This window comes from Labrus mixtus, chromosome 20 (assembly GCF_963584025.1).
Source record: "Labrus mixtus chromosome 20, fLabMix1.1, whole genome shotgun sequence".
Taxonomy (NCBI): domain Eukaryota; kingdom Metazoa; phylum Chordata; class Actinopteri; order Labriformes; family Labridae; genus Labrus; species Labrus mixtus.
In genome coordinates, this window is record NC_083631.1 from 13,930,674 (window position 1) to 13,951,862 (window position 21,189).

General features: G+C 41.8%; 1 protein-coding gene across 1 annotated transcript; it reads left to right on the plus strand.

Moving 5' to 3' along the window:
- The first annotated feature begins 1,036 nt into the window (after window positions 1-1,036).
- cntnap1 (contactin associated protein 1) lies at window positions 1,037-21,175 on the plus strand. Its single transcript, XM_061027043.1, has 24 exons — window positions 1,037-1,964; window positions 6,340-6,441; window positions 6,968-7,161; window positions 7,441-7,594; window positions 7,958-8,161; window positions 8,276-8,460; window positions 8,575-8,724; window positions 8,900-9,161; window positions 9,885-10,034; window positions 10,118-10,292; window positions 10,499-10,605; window positions 10,701-10,823; window positions 11,207-11,410; window positions 11,508-11,664; window positions 11,739-11,866; window positions 11,966-12,139; window positions 12,251-12,469; window positions 12,583-12,822; window positions 12,909-13,148; window positions 13,253-13,380; window positions 13,746-13,839; window positions 13,937-14,167; window positions 14,250-14,294; window positions 17,806-21,175. The coding sequence occupies exons 1-24, from the start codon at window positions 1,904-1,906 to the stop codon at window positions 18,003-18,005; spliced, it is 3,927 nt and encodes a 1,308-aa protein (XP_060883026.1). The 5' UTR covers window positions 1,037-1,903; the 3' UTR covers window positions 18,006-21,175.
- Window positions 21,176-21,189: the final 14 nt, after the last annotated feature.

Below are 21,189 nucleotides of genomic sequence, written 5' to 3' on the forward strand. Positions count from 1 at the left end.
TGTTGTTCCCCCCCCCCCCCCCCCAGATGAGTAGTTTAACTCCAGCTGGGCTGTATTATGAAACTCTGAACAAGTCTGTCTCTATGGTTACCGTGAGGTCAAATGTAAAAGGTCAACAGGGGGAACAGATGGCAACTCAGCCTAACCAAAGCCCGCACAAGAACGTCTAAGCTAGGTGCAGATGAGTGGGATGTTTGTAGCAATTATTAGAAGACATCTGATGGTTTAAAATGATGTAACTGTCATGTTGTAGTTTATCTGAGACGACTCGATAACAAATAACAAAGCAATCACTACATCTCAATTATTGTATGACAGATCTCATACAAGTCGTATTAGATTGGTACTTGTTGGTATGGCAGATTGTTTGGACAAACCTGCAAATCAACATAACTATAAACACTAACAAAAAATACACATCTTAATTTTCATGAGAACTTGATATGTATATATATATATTTATTTCAACTTTGATTCAGATAAATTGTTATTTAAAGATAAATAATAGCATCTAGGCATTTTTGTACCTGTCGCTAAATGTAACCTACCTACCATGCAGTGCCTGTGGGTCATATCCGATGCCAGTTCCCCCTGCTGATTTGTTGTCCTACTTTACTCTCCCTTGTCATTTGCCATTGTCTTGCCCCTGCAGCTATAATTCTATACTCTTATAGTATTTTAGGGAGGGGGGGGGGGGTGCAGTGGCTGGCAGGGAGCTTACAAACTGACAATCTGATTTGATTGAAAACACGTTAAATCCCACGCTGGCCCAGGCATTCAATCTCACATCATCACTGACACACTGCCGTCCCATAAACCCACTTTTTAATCCTAAAGCCCTTTTTTTTCTCTTTTTTTTCTGGTCAATGTGCCACCCATCGCCACAAATCCCCCACTGCCTCAGTCTCATCCTGCCCCAATCCTGTTTGTTTGTGTGTGTGTGCGCGCGCGTGTATATGTGTATGTATGTGTGTGTGTGTGTGTGTGTGTGTGTGTGTGTGTGTGTGTGGGGGTGGGTGTGTGTGGTTGCAGGGATGAGACTAGGTTCAGACACAGCTGGCATCATCATCCTGTAACCTGTTCACTACTGGGCTGATTTGTGAATGCACTCACATAAACTGAGTACCTGGACAAGGTCAGACAGACTTTATGCAAAACTGTGCAACTGCTGCTCTACTCTGACTCTCATCCTCTGTAGTTGTGCCGCTGATACGGGATACTAGGGACTTACATCCTATTTTGGTCCAGTTCTGCGTTCCTGGAGAGAAAGACTTCTTAACCACTCCCTCACTATAGTGCAGTGCATTCTTGGCCAGTTTGCAGCCTTGAAAAGTGTGCTAAGGGATGATATGAGATCCAGAAGAGAAGAGGATTATGTGTTTTGTGCTTTGGTGATATGACAGCCTGGATGGAAGATTGTTGTTTTTGACCAGTCTCACAAGATTTGAGTTTAAGGACAATACTATTCTTAACTATTTGGGAGCAATACTCAATCTGCAGCGGACTGAAAAAGTTTCTTTCTTCCTCCTCCCCTTTCAGTCTCCTCTGCATCTATTCTCTTCGGGGACCACGCCAACCTGGCCCACTGGCATTCTGCTAGTGAAGCACCTACATCAATATGTTGAAAGATATCATGCGGGAGCCTCACCATTACATGACGGTCATGTGAATAAAACAATTTAAAGGATATAAAAGAAGAAGTGCGCGCTCTCGGCGAAGCGCAGCATCAGCACAAGCACCCGATGCGCGTCCCCGCCCCGGTAGATGCTGCCCGACATCCCGGAGAGAGGAGTTGGAGCTGCGCGAGTTAAAGTTGGGCTAAAAGGGGGGTGCGAGGATACTGCGGAACAATCTACGATCTTATTAAAATATCCTATACGGAGAAACGTGTCCTAAGTGAAGGATGACTTGCAAAATACTGAGCATATGCCTCTTGTTTTTGGGTTTTCAACATTGCTCATCACGTAAGTCTTGTGAAACAGCAATTGTTCCATTTATTATCGGCTGCTAGTATGTCATTCAAATACCTTAAAGTGTTTATACATGCCATTTCTGCTTATTGGTAAGGATATGATCATATTTTTTAGAAAAAGTTTCAGTTTCAGGTTCATTCGCTTTAGGATAAGTAGAAAATACCACTGGAGGGCAAAATGTAGCTTGAGGTGTTTGGATCTTTGAAGGGTAAATCACGTTGCCGTGAAACAAGACAGCATTAAAACACAGGTGATTGACTTTCACTGCTTTGTAAGTTAATGTGGGCATTGTTTTGTGGGATTAAAAAAAAAAAAGTCTAGAAGCAGACCGCATCGGCCCTGCGGAAGTTGCGCACGGCGATCCCCATCGCACTCCACTGTCTGCATTGCAGTGCTTCTCAGTCAGCCACGCAAGTTTCTGCGGCGTGCGGCTTCAACTCTCGACTTCTTCCTAAAGCACGATGCTCTTCAAGAGTGATTTGCTGTTTGTAAAACAATAATCTCCGAATCGCGTTAACAGTGTGAATGGCTGATGCTCAAAATCCGCTAAGCACATTTTGTTTTGCAGTGGCGTTAGAGAGAGCATGGCTCATCGTCCTGACCGGGACCAGCCCACTGCAGCACTTTTTTTTTTTTTTGGGAAGCCTGTGATACCATCACCTGTCCGCACAGCCCGAAATCCTGCACGCGACGCGCGTGGATCCACCTTGCAGGGAGATCATCACGCGTTGCAAGATAAATGACTTCTGTGTTTAGTTGTGCAGAGGTGGGGTTGTGTTTGAGGTTAAAATTGGGCTAGGGGTAAAGGCACCATCCACCCTTTTATCAGAGAGCTTGTATGCATACTAACGCTTTATGTGTGATGTCAGTGGATGATGTCCTCAAAGGGGCTTGGCAGGTCATTAACCCGAACAGTGCATTGCATGAGTTATTATTTTTGATATCAGTGGGATACCAGGAAAGAGGGATGCTGTGACTTGGATTTCTTGATAGTCATTTATCTGAAATTTAGGAATAAGTAACATTCACCACTATTTAAATGTGAGTTTGATTATCAGAGGCAACATAACTGAGTTTAAGAGATATAACTCAGTTAACCTGCCCTGCACGATAGGAAACAAAAACTTAACCAAGTTTACAGTAATAGAATTTGATGTTTATGGATCTACTTTGCAAAGACATTCTGCACCGTTATCTGCTAATTTCCTTCAGTTATTATTGGAAAAAAATCCTGCCAGATGTTGTTCTATAGTTTGAAGCAAACTTTGGATAAAAAAAAAAGGTTGTATAGATGCTGTGCTGCTGCTCACATCAGGAAACTTTCTTATGCTGGGAAGTGAATGATGATGTATTGCTGTGTTGAGAGAACTAACAATTGAAGGACTAAGTGTTTGAATGAAGGTTTGTTTATCTCATGGATACATGAATGCTCCAGTAGAGGCCTGTGGGTTTGGTTTATTGTACATCCTGCTGGTGCATTATTGCAGGCTATAGGTCAACTTCATCTGCCATGTGGATGTGTACAGTGGAGCTGTGCCAGATTAAAAAGGAGCCTCAGATCACACAGTACAGGGACTCAGTCTTGGATGGAGCAGAGGGTGTGTTGGTGTATGTTTGAAACAGGAGGCTGTCATGCATATGTATAAATCTCAAGTTTTATGCTTTCTGCATTCTGTCATGGCCAGTCCATGAGACAGGAAACTGACTGGTACATGTGAGGGGAATTTTTTATCCAGAGAAGGAGGGCTGTTTTGCTGTGTTTGAGTGAGCTGTTTTGTTCCTTTAGTCAGAGAAGAAGCTGTTTTGAAGTCTGAACTTCAGTCTAAATGTTTGTGTTTCTTATCCAGAGGAGTGGTCAGACACCCCCCCGCTGCGATGCCTGCCTGGCCATGAATGATTTATTAGAACCCCTTTAACAGAACATCCTATACTTACTTCACCTATGCACTGTTTTGTTGCAGTATTTTGTCAATAATGTGTTGGTGGACAGCTGCAGTGAGCTCACATCTGCATACAAAGAGTTTCTGTCTGAGATCTCAGCTGCCACGCATCACGCATGACAGTGACATCCAGAGGAGGAGCCTCTCTATACTGTATGCAGCCAGCAGTAATGATGTGTCAGCCTAGACAGTGCAGCCCACACTTACAGCAGACTGATGATTCAGCAAGAGTGCTGCTAGAGCTCCACACAGCAACACTGCTCCCCACAGTCTCTTGATAAATGGAGAAAGAGTATACTCTGTGTGGTGCAGAGAAGGGAGGTGGGAGGGGGGGTGGGGGGGGGGGTGCAGGAGCACATGGCAAGGGCTGAAAACCTGGTGACTGGATGCTCTGCACAGCATTCAGGTACACTTTAGCTACCGCAACATGACAACGCCCACATGGGCAGAGAGCGAGGCAGGAAGGGAGAGAGGGAAGTTAAAAAATAGCAGGATTATAATTAGTGAGAGAATGATGTAATGGGACGCAGTGAGAGCGGGAAAGAGTGAATGCATTTGGGGGTTAAGATGGAGCCGGATCTAGGAGAATAGAAGCGTGACAATTAATTTAGGGGGTGTGGAGTGCGTGACAGTAAGGAGGAGCCGAGGAGTGGAGTGGCCTGGGTTAACCTGCTGCAGTCTGGGAATGTGCTGCTCCCCACATCTGAAGTCAAACTCCCTTTCTTTTACTTCTAATTGAGAACTTAAAAGAAATCGATAAACATTAAGCCATTTACAGCAAATGAAGTTTGTCTGCCGCACTAAGCTTCTAAATATTATTGTTTGAAGAGCCACCAGGGCTGTGAAGGGTTTGGTAAGGGAGAGATGCACCAGAGATCTATTATCGACCCTCTGCAGCCCAGCAGGGATTTCAGTATGACAGAGATGGTTTAGAAAGCCTCTTAGGGTGGCAGACAAACGCAGAAAGTCAAGGTCATATCTCCCGTGCTCAGCATGTTTTCTCCACTTGACTGTGCAGAGTGTCTTTGCACCAAAGGTAACAGAACTCATGCTCAAGTTATTCATGAGGCAGAAAACGATTCTTTCGTGCTGTATTACGGCTTGCATGTTTCACGTCATTTAAGGTATTAAACAGCAATGGATGAAAGCCCTCTATGTTGTCATTCCTGCAGGGTTTGCTCTGATAAGTATTCTGCTCCCTGAAAAACTTCTTTCGAATTTGAGTACATCCAGTACTCTTCCTCATCTTGCTCCAACTGCAGCCTGCATACTAATTCTGCTGGTGCTCGTGCTTCCAGCCACTGTATTCTGGCTTTCTTCAGTGCTCCATGACCTCTTTGATTGTAAGAACAGGGATTAAAATGCCAGAACTCTGTTTACCAGTAAACAACTCCAAATGTTAAGAGAGGATTATACTGATAAGGGAGGAGGAAAGCCTTTTGTTTACTATATAGTCCTATTTAAGTTGGTCTTGTGCACAATGGATCTAAAACATTCTTATTTATGTTTGTGTCTACCTTAATATTTAAAAGAACCATGTATATTTCATTTAGATATTTTTTTTTTGCAGATCAATATTAAATTGTCTGATCTTCTGGGTGATTTAAAGAGCATACTTTGGCACTTAAAATGAGACAGTGTTTCTCTTGCTGCTTGAGGTGAGGGCATCGAGCATTTATCCTCAGCAGCGACAGGCCAGATTATGTTGAATTATGGTCACTTTTATTAGCTGGGGGCTGGGGAGCGAGCCTGAGCAGATGGGTGATGGTCCTATCAGTCTCTTGGCCTCATGCAGAATAGACTCAGTGTGACTTTGTTTTTCTTGCACATTGAACCTCGGTGCTTTTTCAAGAAGATGAACAGACTTATACAGAATGTACAGGCACTGACAGGCGTGTACACACAACAATAATAGATTGCTGCATTGCTGCAACATTATTATTATGTGACTGCAACATTGATCAACACAAAAATAGATCCATATTTGTTGTTTTTTTTTTTAAATAGGACGGGGGCGTTGTAAAAACTGCATGACGATAACAGCAGTTTTTCTCAGAGGATGGTGCACATTCAGTAGATGTTAGTCGAGCATTTTTTTTTTCCGGTCCCACCCATCCCGTGATGAAATCATGATGCACTCTCGGTGAAGATGTCCTGATAGCTTGATAGATTTATATGCCTTACTGTGGAACATGAATCTGTGACCTCACACACCCATTTTTATTACATTGATTCGGGTACATGTGTATATCCTATCCAGTGGAGCACAAACGTGCCTCTAGTTAAGCTCAAAGGGTCTTTTCTTATTAAGATGTGAATCTGTGTTAGTCTCTGCTGCCCACATCTGAATAATAATGAAAGTGCTGCATGAAGAACTGTCCTGTAATAACTCCTGACTCCCTGTGTTTTCTCTATCCTCACTTCAGAGGAATGTGTTGATCCGCTGGTCTCTGGGCTCTATGCCTCCTCCTTCCTGGCTTCCTCCAGAGATAACTTTCTCTACTCTGCCAACTTCGCCAAATTGTATGGTAAGTTCCAAACTGTAGGGATGAGTTCATCCATGATTATGCACCACTGACCTTCAGACCTCTCTAGTCGCAGATATTTTATCTTATTTTGGAAGTAGAAACATCTACATACATCTACCTGCACCGACTTATGTAGCTGTACATTTATTTGCATGTCAAAATGCCCATCACGACAAAATGCTACTTCCACTGTGGCAACACAATGAAATAACCACACTCTGAGTAGATGACGCTTTCAATTCCTTGGTGATCTTCTGTCAGCTATTTCAATTAGCTAACGTCCTTGTTATTTGCTAAACAATAGACCCACAAGTGCAGTCACATAAATGAATAGAGCTTTATAGTGGGTAATCGGCAAAACCAGAAGTGCAGTATCTTAAATCTCCCTGCTCTCTACATCCCAAATTGGATTCATGTTTAAAATGTCTGTCAGAAAAGACCTGTTCAGTTATTGTCACAAATGCATGAGTCATGGTTTCTGTATTAAACAAACCCCCATCAAGTCCATGTATCTTTCCCTTCTCAGGCAGCAGTGGCTGGTCCCCATCCCCCAGAGACAGACAGCCATGGCTGCAGGTGGACCTGGGCAGGAAGTATCGACTGCAGGCCATTGCAACCCAGGGGACCTTCAACTCATATGACTGGGTCTCCAAGTACACCCTGCTGTACGGTGATCGACCAGACTCCTGGACGCCGTACATCATGCAAGGAGGAAACTCGGTAGGTTTCTCTGAGCCAGGGTGGTGGGGAAGGGATGAGGCGAGGATTAACCGGTCAAATGTAATCTTTACAGCTGATTCTCCAGTCAGTGTGTGCTCCATTATATTCACTGTCACTGGCACTGAAACAAAGTCAGCACAGCATATTGTCTCTCTCCACACTGACAGAGCTAATCTCACCATCAGTTCATCTCCAGTCCCTTAATAAGGCGTTAACACCGTCGCAGTGACTCAATAACTCTCTCCACTCTCTCCCTTGCCCGCTCTCATCTGTTTGCAGACGCTGCCTGGAAACTGGAATTATTATCAGGTGAAGAGGAATGTCTTCCATTACGCCTTTACTGCTAAACACATACGCCTACTGCCTCTGGCCTGGAACACAGAGAACGGAGGAAAGATCGGAGTGAGGCTGGAGCTCTTTGGCTGCTCTTATGGTAAAACTCACTGACGGGGATTTACTGCCTCTGTTTCACATCCAGGGACATTCTACAATCCCAACCCTTACTCATATTTGATAACATGCCACTAAATTGAAGTGCAAGAAATGCTCCTTGTTCATAAATGACTAGGCTAAGGATCATCATTCACTAACTAAATGCCAACTTGTCTGAGAACTCCAGGAAATATGACATGTAGTGCTTACTCAGATAATCTGTAATCCCTCAAAAAATACTACATAAGACTCTGTATCTGTAACCTAATATGCACATTACCTAAAAAAAATGGGGAATATCTTAATACTAAATCTGCTGCAGTGATTGTGGAAATGTTGATTCATTTTGAGACGTTGTCCACAGATTCCTATGTGCTACAGTATAACGGGGATGACTCGGTGGTCTACATGTACCCTGGGAAGAGGTCCCGTACACTCGAAGACCACATTGCCATAAACTTCAAGACTTTGGAGCAGGATGGTCTGCTGTTACATAGTGAGGGGATTCAAGGTGACCTCTTCACACTGGAGCTCAAGAGAGGCCGTCTTTACCTGCACATCAGCCTAGGTAAAGTGAAACCTCAATATCACTTCAGCATCTCCTCTCGTCACTTGAAGCTGGTTTATGCGTTTGAATTTTCCTCCTCTCGTTCCTGCCCTCTTTTTTTTTTCTCTTCTTCAGGAAGCAGTATAGTACACAAAGTTAATGGGCGGACTACGCTGACTGCTGGCAGCCTCCTTGATAATCTACACTGGCACTATGTCACCATCAAGCGCTATGGTCGCCAGGTGAACTTCACAGTGGACAGCCATGCAGTGACAGCCATCTGTAATGGAGAGTTTACACACTTGGATCTGGATACGCAGGTACTATAAATACAGTATGATCATTGACGCCTCTTTTCAAATATTACTTACAGGACATTTAATGTGCTTATTTGAATACTTGATGAGTGGGTGCCTTTTATACATTTCTCTTAGTTATATGTAGGAGGTGTCATAGAGCAAAATTTGCCTCACCTGCCCACGACACCAAATTTCCGTGGCTGCCTGGAGAACGTCTTTATCAATGGTATCAACATCATTTACAAGGCGCAGAGAGAAGAAGAAGACATCCGCATCCCACGCAAGGTAAAACCATTACTGCGTCTCTACAGCAATTGAAGTCATGCTATCACTGTAATGATCGACTCCATTGTCTGTAGTAAGTCTTCAAATCATGTTTTTCTTTGCTCCCAGTAAAATAACAGTCACTGGAAATATTTTCGCCTTAATTAAAAAAACATGTTTTTGTCCTTCTCCTCAGAAAAAGATGCACTACGCCTGCAGGGACATTCTGCTCAAACCGATGACTTTTGCCGGCCCAAACAACTACCTGCAGGTGCCGGGCTTCTTCAGAAGGCCTCGTATGTTTGTCAAGTTTAAGTTCCGCTCTTGGGACTACACAGGGCTGCTAATGTTTACACGCTTTGCTGATGACCTGGGTGCCCTCGAGCTGGGATTAAGTGAGGGACAGATCAACGTCACCATATTCCAGCCTGGAAAGAAGAAACTCCAATTTGCTGCAGGTGGGCTTATGTCATTTTTGGACCATATCAGAAAACACTAGAAAGAATCGTTGAAATATTTTGAAATAAAAAACTTAATGTAAATGAGAGCTAATCAAGTCTTTACCTGTAAGTTACCACTGCTATGCTTTTTAAGCTTTCTTTCTATCGGCACATTATAGCAGCCTAAAGTGAGAAAGGTGGCATTTCAGAAGACAAAGGATTACTTTTTATTTGTGGTCTATGATGTGTTTGCTTGGTTTGTTATTCATCTTTAGCTACCTAATCATGATCATTTTAAAGCTTTTTACATTCTGCTTGATTTGATTAGAGTGTGAAAATGATCATCAACATTAAACCCCTGAATGCTATCACTTCATATCTTTCTAAAAGGCTATACTTGTTTGCAGGTCATGTTAGTTTGTGCAGCTTATATAACCGCAGATAAATCACTGTTTAGTCATTCCTTAAACATTTGCTCTTGTGTATTTTCTTCCTGTGTAGGCAAACCTCCACACTCTTTGGATGTTAAATGTAGCGTCAGAGCTCTTTTTATAGTCCTGTGCGCAAAGCCTGGCAGACCTGCCACGCTTTGTCTTGGCTGCTAAGCTGTGATTGGAAAATCCTTTCCGTTTGTTGGGTTTAGCTGTTTAATTTTTGAATAGATGCTGTTCATTGCATGTTATCTCTGAATTTAATATTGTTTCAGACACATTGCATGACATGAATTTCTCCAATCTCTAGGGTACAGACTAAATGATGGTTACTGGCACTCAGTGGATTTGGCAGCGAGAGACAATCTGCTAACCCTCACAATTGATGAGGAGGAGGGCTCTCCACTAAAGATTACTAACCCTTTCATGATTCGAACTGGAGACCGCTACTTTTTTGGAGGTGAGAGAATGACCTAATAGCTCCTAAAAATCAACTCACAAATCAGTGCTTTCCAATTCATGCATTTGCTTCCGTGCACTCAGGTTGTCCCAAAACCAATAACACGATACGGAAATGTGAGACCAAGCTGAACCGGTTCCATGGTTGTATGCAGCATATTTTCATCGACAATGAGCAGCTTGATATCGACATTATTCTGCAACGACAATGGGGTCGCTATGCAGAGCTTCTGTTGGGCACCTGTGGCATCACTGACAGGTTAGTCATATCACCTAATTCCCTATATGTAGCACGAACCAGTCAAACGTAATTCAGCAGTATATTGAAGCTTGATGATAGAATTTATAGATATAGAAATTAGTTTTTACCTCGTTAACCCTCACCTCAAGGCTCTCTTAAGGCAGAATTTGGAAATAAATGAGATCTCCCTTTTGTTTCATGAAAATCTTCTGTTTTGTCTACAGATGTACACCAAGTCCATGTGAACATGAAGGCAGATGCATCCAGTCGTGGGATGACTTCATTTGCCTGTGTGAGAACACAGGCTACAAAGGAGAAGTGTGTCACATGTGTAAGTGCAGTAATAAGTGTTCCTTTTATAGGATATTACACTCGGCCTGTGCTGTAATTCATCTTAATCCTAAAAATCATTGATTTCTTGATCAGCGGTTTATAAAGAATCATGCGAGGCCTACAGACTCAGCGGCAAGTATTGGTCCGGAAACTACACCATCGATCCTGATCTCAGCGGGCCGCTCAAACCATTTGAGGTGTACTGCAAAATGAAGTGTGAGTCATCTCTGTCGCGGACAAAGTACAGCTTCATCAGCAGTGTGTTCAGTGTTTGCATGAATCTTCTTTGAGTTGTTAATTAAAAGGTAAAGGCAGCTTATCATGGTCCTTTAATGAGAAATGTGTGCTGAAGTTTCATGGGAACTGAAAGGCATTAAAAAACAGGCTGTTCCTTTGTGTCTAATCTTATAACAATATATTTCACTGGTCATCACTTTTACTATTATTCCCTGCAGTGACATTCTTTTAACATGAATTAACTATGGCATATCTCAATTCAGAGAACTTTATTTATCCATTAGGATTTCCCTGTGTCAAAACAGCAGTGTAAACACAACATAAAGCTCCTTTTTAGAATAATCTGTCATGCCTCTTCACAGCATATAAAGCCTGGACAGTGATTTTAAATGATCGAGTGGATGGTACCAAGGTGACTGGGAGCTCAATAGATCGGCCCTATATAGGCAACGTCAACTACTGGAACGCCTCCTGGGATGAAGTCAGTGCTTTAGCCAACACCTCCATCTACTGTGAGCAGTGGATCGACTACTCCTGCTACAAATCCCGGCTCCTCAACACCCCCAGTAAGTAGCATCAGTGAGTTTATGTATGAGTTCCTTACATAAAACCTGGAAGATAGGAAACTTAAATCACAAATGAACACTATATTTTTTTAAATAGATGGAAGACCTTTTGGTTACTGGATCGGTCGTAACAATGAGAGTCACTATTACTGGGGTGGAACTTTCCGAGAAGTCCAGAAGTGTGGCTGCGCCATCAACCAAACCTGCACCGATCCCAAGTTTCAATGCAACTGTGATGCTGACTACAGACAATGGTAAGAGAAACCCAGAGCAGGTTTCATCTGTGAAGCTGAAGATGAGTTCCTTACTTCTCCCCTGTGGCTTTCAGGTATTCCGATAAGGGCTACTTGGACTTTAGAGACCATCTGCCTGTGAGGAGAATTGTGGTCGGGGACACCAACAGGACTGGGTCAGAGGCGCAGTTCACCGTTGGGCCCCTCCGCTGCCATGGCGACAGTAATATGGATTGCTCTCACCTCATGTTGTACACTGTGTCTGAAGGGTTAAAGGTTGTGTCTTTAAAAAATGCATGTTTATTTTTAATGTTTTCGACAGGAAGCATATGGAACACCATCGCTTTCACTAAGCCCACCTACATCACCTTCCCCACCTTCAGGCCTGGCACCAGCGCTGACATCTCTTTCCATTTCAAAACCTATCGTGACCATGGCGTCTTCTTGGAGAACTCTGATGACCAACTTCGGAACTTCATCCGAATAGAGATGAATAGTAAGTTAGCTCACAGGAGTAGGCATTGATCTTTTCTACTGATGTGATTTAAAGACTGAAGAAATATAATCTGTTTTTAATGTTTACTTCCGTTTCTTCTTTCCTTTTCAGCAACTCACAACCTCTTATTTATATTTATGGTTGGTGATGGCATCCTCAATGCCACACTACGCTCGCCTGTACCGCTTAATGACAACGAGTGGCACTTTGTTCAGGCAGAAATTAACGTGAAGCTGGCCCGCATCAAGGTTGACTATCAGCCTTGGGCTGTAACGCGATTTCCAGGTCAGACCTTCGTCACCATGAAGTTTACACATCCTATCCTAGTAGGTATGTGGACAATTTGGATTTTAAAACTGCATGACCCAAACTATACTTAATGCATCCTCTCTACAACTTTGGATGATGATGAATAACCATTAACACACGGTCTTTGTCTTAAGGTGCTGCCAACCGCACGCTGAGACCTTTCTTGGGGTGTCTGCGAGGGTTACGGTTCAATGGTGTTCCTCTTGATCTAGAGGGCAAAGTGAATGAAGAACAGGGAATAAGGAGGAACTGCACTGGACAGTGTCTGAATGCTACTATACCATGCCGAAACAGCGGCCAATGCATGGAGGGCTATGCTTCCTACACTTGTGACTGTAACAACACAGCTTTTGATGGTTTCTACTGCCATAGAGGTGATTTCAAACTTGTTTCTCACCACTTATTCATTGGAAAAGTTGTAGATATCTAATTTAATTATTTATTTTTAATTATTTTGAAGATATCGGAGCCTTCTTTGAAATCGGCTCTTGGCTAAAATACAACATAAGAAAAAAGCCTATAACAGACGAAGCAGCATGGGCAAACTGGATCGACCCTCACTACGACAACTTTAGCCTGGGCTACAACGACACAGCAGATGACATCGAGTTCAGTTTCAGCACAGTTCACGCGCCAGCTGTGTTGCTCTACATCAGCTCCTTTGTCCAAGACTACATCGCTGTCATCCTCAAGACTGATGGTAGGTAGACAAAGCTTGGAAATATTTTGTCTGAGAATGTTAAAACTGGAATGAACTCCTTTACAATAACAGAATTGATTTATTGTGTTCCTCCTTCTCCACAGGTAGTGTAGATCTGAGGTATAAGCTGGGGCTCATAACACACAAGTACCAGCTGACTCACCGTAACCTGGCAGACGGATACCCCCACTATGTCAACATAACCAGACACAACAGAACCATCAAAACACAGGTTCATGTCCTCCCTGCTGTCACTGTGTAAACTCTGATCTATGGTTCATGTTATATGGTTTATGGACCATATGTTAAAAAAAAATAATGTATTAGGTCTGGAAAAACCAGACTGTTGTGCTATCACGTATCATGTCTGTACATTACAGGAAGACAGTGATTCATTCATTGCAACACATTGATTTAGTAATTGTTCACATTAAAAATCAAACCTGACTTTTCAAAGCATTATTCTATTTGAAAGTATTCATAACACCTGTTATATTGTGATTATTAGTTCTGTTAGTTGATCAGTATGCAGATGCGATTTTTCATTCCTTGGATCAATTTCTGTGAAGATGATCACTTATTTTGTCTTGCCCACAGGTGGATTATATGGAGCCTATAGTTGAGAAGATAACACTAGTGGAGGATGCCAGGTTTGATTCTCCAAAGTCCATGTTCCTCGGCAGAGTGATGGGTAAGAATTTGGTTTTAACTTGTGGATGCAGGAATTCATGCTGCTGTCATGTAAGAATGGACATCAGTGTTGTATTGTTTTCCTTGTGCTCTTTCAGAGGTTGGAGACATTGACTATGAGATCCAGAGGCATAACGCTCCTGGCTTCATAGGCTGCATATCTGGGGTGAGGTACAACGTCTACGCCCCTCTGAAGGCTTTCTTCCGACCCAATGAAACAGACCCTCCGGTAACGACGCAAGGCTACGTGTCTGAATCTAACTGTGGCGCTTTCCCTCCTACTCTGGGTTATGTACCTTGGGAAGTAGACCCCTGGTTTACTGGCATAGGTGAGTCCCATAATGCATCAGTAAAAAACAACATTTTTGTAACTTGTGTTCATTCACTTATTTGTGTACCTCTCTCCCTCAGAGTATTTTTATATCCATGATGACTTAGGACTATTTTGGATAACAGGTAAGGTCACTCTTTGTTCTCTTCTTTATATAATGGTTCGCTTCTCTTCTGTATGTTACTCTGCAAACACAACTAGTGCACCTTCCTTCTGACTCAGTGCGTTTCAAAACATGACCATTAATGTGACATTAAGCTTTTTTATTCAGTCTATTTTGAAGCACTACTCCTGCTCTACTCTGTGTTTCTCTCCTGTCCTAGATAACACAAATCAGTCCTTTAAAGGTTTTTTTACTTTTTTCTCTCTAAAATCCTTTAATCCTAAATTAGAGCAGGGTTGTCAGATTCCGACGTGGGATTTTGTATGTTGTTCAAGCTTTCGTCTGAGAGCTCAAATTTATTACGAGAGACATAACCTCCTAACCCCCACCCCCCACCCCACCACTAACACACACACCCACACACTAATATAAAAAAACAAACCAGACATTCTTAATGTGTTACTATCAAACTGAAGATTAAATTTGATTCCATTCAGATCAAATCTATTTTTCTATCGACTTGAGTATATGAGTGGATTAAATGACAGTAAAATAGACCTTTTTGTCTTTGCATAGAAACCAATATTCTTCATTTTTAAATGTCCGCTATGTTGTTAGACCTTTACATTTCTATACATCACTTATTCCAAAATAGATCATACATTACATACTAAACCTTAAACAATAATGTCATTATGTATCTATCCCACCAACAACCATTGAATTGTGCAATGACAGAAGACTTTTCCTTGTTGATAGATGCTTCAGTGTATCATACAGATTCAGAGGTGTTAATACAGGACATCAGTATGTTGCATTTAAGATTGGTGCACTGTACAGGGAACAAAGGTCTGTGTTAGTGATCTCCTCCAGCCTTGTGCCAGGTGCAGTATGTATTATAGACATCATCAACAGGGCTGGTCCGTTCTCTAAATCCACTTAAGTTTATAAGCCTGAGGGGCCCAGGCTTCTCTCAACATGCATTAGCAGTTAGGCGAGGAAACACTGTGGACACTTTTAAAGCCAGTTACACTGTAAAAACACTGACTGTCAAACAAAGCACACCTACAGGCAAAGTAATGTCTGCAGTTCACCTGACCCACATGTCAGGAAACAGGAAACCAAAGCAAAAGCAGAGAGAATATTCAAACTATAGTGAGAAAGACCTGAAGTCTAAAACCTTTAGTTGTGAGAGTACAGCTTCAACTACTTCAAAATACTTCTGGTTAAAGGGGCTTTCAGGAAGCTAAAGGAAGCTGATCACAGGCAAGAACCCATCAGCAATTTTGGATTCTGACTTGACCTTTTAAAATGAAAATGAAACATTTTATGTACTGCAGCAAATTCAAGTAGCACGGGTCCTTACCAAAACAAAAACACCAGCACATCACCCCAGTTAAAAAAATCCTCATCGTGGTATAAAAGGCATGGCCCATTGACAGTATGGATAATGGATGTGGCCATCGCAACGTCATCCATGGGCTGACCTCAGCCTTAATGATGCCTTGAGTTCAGTAACTTGGTTTTCGGGTAGTAAGTAACCCTATTTGAACGAGACAGTGGCACTAGAGCAGATTGAAGGCTTGGCAAACAGAAATGTGCTTTCATCAGTCTAAAAAGGCAAAGAGAGCCTCTGAAAGAGAAAGTTTAAGAACACAAACCTTGTTACTTTAAAGAACAATTTTTCTCATAACTGCAGCCCACTGTCTTCTCGACAGGGAAAAAGCAATAACAATCCTGACTCTTTGCACATCAGTCAATGTATGAGAAACACCTGCAGCTAAGGAGATAGGTACAGTCAACGAGCCCAGCCGCTTCAACAAGCTAATTAATGCCAACATGCAAAATGTATCGATGCTGGATTATCACGCCGCGAAAGGCAGAGGCACAGACCTCTTGGACGTTTTGTTAGCACATACAGCAAGTCAAATTATTTATACAATATTTCCCTTAAAAACAAGACTAAAGCACTATTGTCAGTTACTGAATTAGACAAGGTGATGTCCATTAGAGAGCTAGCAGCATCCACATGTCACTCAAAGCAACCTTGCCCCAAATGATGCATTATTTTATGCTTTTATGAATGTTTAACTTGTGAGTAATTCAGCACCAATTACGTTATCTATCGCATATATCTACATAGTTAGGCTTCTTAAAAGAGGCCCAAATGGGATTGAGTTTTCTTTATGTGCAAGCCTCAAGTGGCCACGTGAGGAACTGCAGTTTTAAGCCTTTACTTATTGGCTTCATTTCTCAGCCTCTAAGGTTGCAGCATGGCTTTTATATGAAATAATGATCTTAATATACAAACCCAGCAGAGCTCCCAAAAAGCACCATCTGTATCACGTCCCAAGAGCATACTCTGTTTTCATTCTGTTATTAATTCCATATTCACACACTCCCACACCTGTGACCACATCACCCCCCCCCTCCTTCATAACCTCCACTGACTCCCCATCCCCAAGCGTATCCTCTTCAAACTTCTCATTATTGCCTATAAAGCCCTCCATAACCTCGCTTCCCCCCCCCCCTACCTGTCTGAGCTCCTCCACTAGCATACTCCCACCCCCTGCCCCCCCATGCAGGACTAACCATCGGTCCTGGGGAGGTGGGGCCTTCTCCATTGCCGCTCCCACCCTCTGGAACTCACTCCCAAAAACCATCGCAGACTCCCCCTCCTTCCTCACCTTCAAGAAATCCCTAAAAACTCACCTCTTCAACATCGACTACAACCAACAAACTCATCCTCCTTCTCTTACATTCTTTTCCATATTGTATTGTTTTCACTCTTTTGTTTTGTTGTTATTCTTTGTTAGAGCATCTTTGAGTATTCAGAAAAGCGCTATAGAAGTCTTATGTATTATTATAATAAAATATACCTAATCTGATATTCCGAGCACTCAGGATGTTTTAATTTGGTTTGGCATTCTCACAAAATGATTTTCTCTCTTCCTCTCTATTTCCATTGCTCTTATGATGTAAACACATCACCTCTCTCCAGCTGTTTAATTGTTCTGCCCTTTTTTTCTTTATTGTGTAACTGATATGAGCCCTCCTTTCTTTCCACCTGTGAAGCACTTTGGTCTGCTGTATGAGAAGGTTCTTAAACATACACAGAAAGACAGAAATAATACAAATAGAAAGGACTAGCAGTGTCCACTTGGCTGAACAGACTGATGAAAAAACAGCACCAGAAATGACCTCTCAGAACTAGAAAAAGAAATATAAATCACTCACATAGTACTTGCTAGTGTATGCCTCAACAAGAAGTTGAAGACCATTTGCAAGATGCAGTTTGGACTGAAAACTTGACTTGCATGTTTCAGGACGGTGATTCTGGGACTGCACATATCTTATTAAGATTGTAGAAAATTCCAGTCACACTTTCACCAATTCCAACAATTTGACTGATATAAAGTAATAAAGCATTAAAAACTCAGTTTGAAGTGCCTGCTCCTCATTAGTATTCTAGGGGTGCCTCTTCCCTCATTGTGTTACAGATTAACTCTGACTGTGCTATTTTTATCCCGCAGTCATTGTCATCCTGGCGCTGCTCCTGCTCTTTGGAGGCCTGTACAGCATCTACGTCTATGCGTATCAGCAGAAGGGCAGTTACCGCACCAATGAACCCAAGAACCTGGAGTCCCCAAGCAGCGCCAGGCCGCTGACCGAGACTCTGAGGAGAGAGAAAAAGAACCTTCCGGAAATTGAAGAGGAGTTCAGGAGCGACTAGCGTCACAGGACCTTTGGGGAAGTGGGCGGGGGTTTGACTGGGGGTTTGGGGAGAGGGAAATAGCACTTACAACAACCACAGATACCCGTTTTATGTTTTCAAATTCCTCGTTCTTTTTTTATATATATATTTTGGTTTGTGTTTCTTTCTCTGGCTGAGTGGGATCTAATGCCTGGTGCTCTACATAGTATGTATTTTGGTAAGGGTTTAAAAGTTCACATCAAGCCCCATGTTGCGTGAGAAGCCAACAATTCTCACACTGTATCGCAGGGTGAAATACTGAAGTGCCTCATCTAAGCCAGCTTGATCTGAATTAACCATAATAGCTTATTCAGATAGGGTTTAGATTTGACACTGTGGATCACAGGACCGTGAGTTTAAGGTATTCAGACTTTTATGAATACATTTTGTTTTTCCTGAGCCGTTTTTGAGACTGGTTAAAGCTAAAAAAAGTATCTAACTGTATAAACTATAATGACATCTTAAATATACCTTTTAATGACAATCTCTCATGGAGCAATTTTTGACAACAGAGCTCGTAATCCATGAGCTCATCTGCAAACTGAGACAGTGCAACAAAAATCCAGATGACTGAAACACAACTGAATAAAAACAACAAACGTAAGAGAGAGCATAAAGACAAGCATGGAGCTTTGAGATGTTAAGCTTTGAGATGACACATACTCAGATTGTTAAAGGTATATACGCTTATATTTGTTGTATTGCAGCCTATAACAGTGCATTACCTATACAGAATGGCACATGTAAGTGGTTTCAGAATTGCTTAAGTGTCAGTAGATAGTAGCTTTGCCGATAACAGTGTGCTCAGAACACATTCTCAAGGATGGGGCTTTAGAAATGGGATTGTGTCATTTGTACCTTTTGGAGTGAGAGCTAACAGACAGTTGGTGTACTGAAGAATCAAAACTAACGTGGGAGTGATGATGCCCGAAAGGACAATATGACCCCGATACCAAACTTCTCATTCTGTCTTAAATCTGGTAGCTTATTTTATAGTCGAGGTGTCAAACACTGGTGCTACTGAGTGTTTGACCTTGCAAACATCTGCAACAACGGTCGAAGAAAACCCCCAAAGTTTTCTCGCTTTTCACATACACGAGACTAAAGATCTTTCAGAAAGAACTGTTTCCTATGGCCATGTGGAGAAGCATCAACACAAACACGAGTGCACACACACAAAACAACATAATGTACAGAGGACCACAAGAGTGTAAATGCTTATCTTTACCCTCCAACTCATACTGCTAGAATATTTTTGCATCACGTTGTAGGACAGCAGCGGACCATGCAGTCCTTGCTGCTGCTGCTGCTGCTTGTTTAGCTGCTTCCAGTGGAAAGTTTAAAAAATTGTACCTTTAGTCTGATGAAATTTCCTCCTTGGCAAGTTGAAATTTCATTTTATTTGTTGCAACCAAAGCTAAGTTCTTACATCGCTCACTGCAGCACTTCTTGATACTAAAAAGCACTAATGTCTATGTGAAAAAAAAAAAACACTTGTAACATATTAGCTATGCATTTGTAGAGCATGAGCGCACTTTGCAGTACCATGCAATAATATGAGCTTCTTCCAGCCACCAACGATGTTATCGTCTCAGATTACTTTGCTGATGCACAATAGCAAATAGGGTGTAATAAGTGAACATGTGAATATATGTCCAATGTGTTAAGCAACCTTTATAATGCTATGGTTTATATGAGACAGGTTAATAGAGTTACATGGAGTACCTTGAATGTAAATCGTTTGACTCTGTATTGTATGAGCAGACACTACACATGTTCTCATTGTAGGCTGCTTAGCACTGAAAGTAAAATATCTCATGGTAGCTTTTTCGAATGCTCAGGAAACAGAAAGTACTTAGAAACCTCACAAACTCCACATTGTTTGTTTTATTTCTGTCACAGCTGGGCCTAACTGTGCAAAGTGTACAGTCAAAGAATGTAAAGTAGATGTGAAAACTGCAATTAAAGGCACGATTTGCTAATAAGATACGAAAATGTACAGATCCGGCCAAAGATAGCATTTTCAGGCTATAGTTTTAAGAATGATGTAATGAGATGAATGATAATGAAAAGTGGGCAAAGTTTTTTTTTATTCAATGGACAATCACCATGCAAAGTTCATATTAGGCATAAGCCAACATGCTTGAGTCAAATATGCTTTGTTGCCTAATAGGGAAAGTGTCGACTTCAGTGTTGTATAATGTATTCTCTCATTGTATTCACTGGTAAACATTCAGCTTTGCAGTGTCACCTCATTGTCACTCACTATTAATCATGCGTGGTCCCTGGAATGTGTGTATGTGCGACTGACTGGATGTGTAGGTGTTTGTGTATTCATTTGCCCAGCAAGATTCAACCTGCTGGTGTTAAACAATGACTCTCATGTAAAAAAAAAAATTAAAAAAAATAAAAAAAAGCAAATGTGCACCGTTGCCAACCATCCAACTCACTTATTGTAGTGCACCAACAGAGTTACAGTGAGAGAGGAACACGGCTAGGTGTAGCTTAGAGAGGCTTCTCAGTGTTCTGAAAGGTACAAGCACGTTAAATCAGTGCATATCCTAAAATCTCCTTACTGCATCAAAGGGATTAAGATAAAATGGCCACTAGGGGGAGTAGGTGAAAAGGATGTTGTTAGCTCGACAGGGTATCTACTGATTTAAAGAAAAAGTCAGATGTGTGAAGTGCTGTTAAATTCTCTTTCGTCAAAGCAGTGGAAAGTTCAGAAATGAAATACAGAACAGAATAAATTCAGTTGGAGTGATGACTATCAAGTAACTGTTCTGAGTTCTTTGCAAACCTGAGATTTCATGCATATTAACGCTGAGATATTTTCATAGGTGACAAGACAGTGTAGATACCCGTCAATAGTGGCATCGCTTATAAAATCAAACGAAGCACCCGAGTGAGGAGTATGAGGTGAAGACAGATCAGACTTCTCTGCACCAACAAACTGAATCCTTCTGCAGCAGGTACCAGAGATGATCATTACAGGTGTTTGTGATCACACTGAAATGTAGGACTTTTTTCCTGTACTGGAGTATGCTCAGTTTTTTTTTTTTTTGTAAAACCTTCACTGTAAATGACCATTACTGTGTAAATCAAGGCAACGCCAAATTGTCACTACAATAAAAGAAGCTTGAAGGAAATTGTCTCAAGTTAT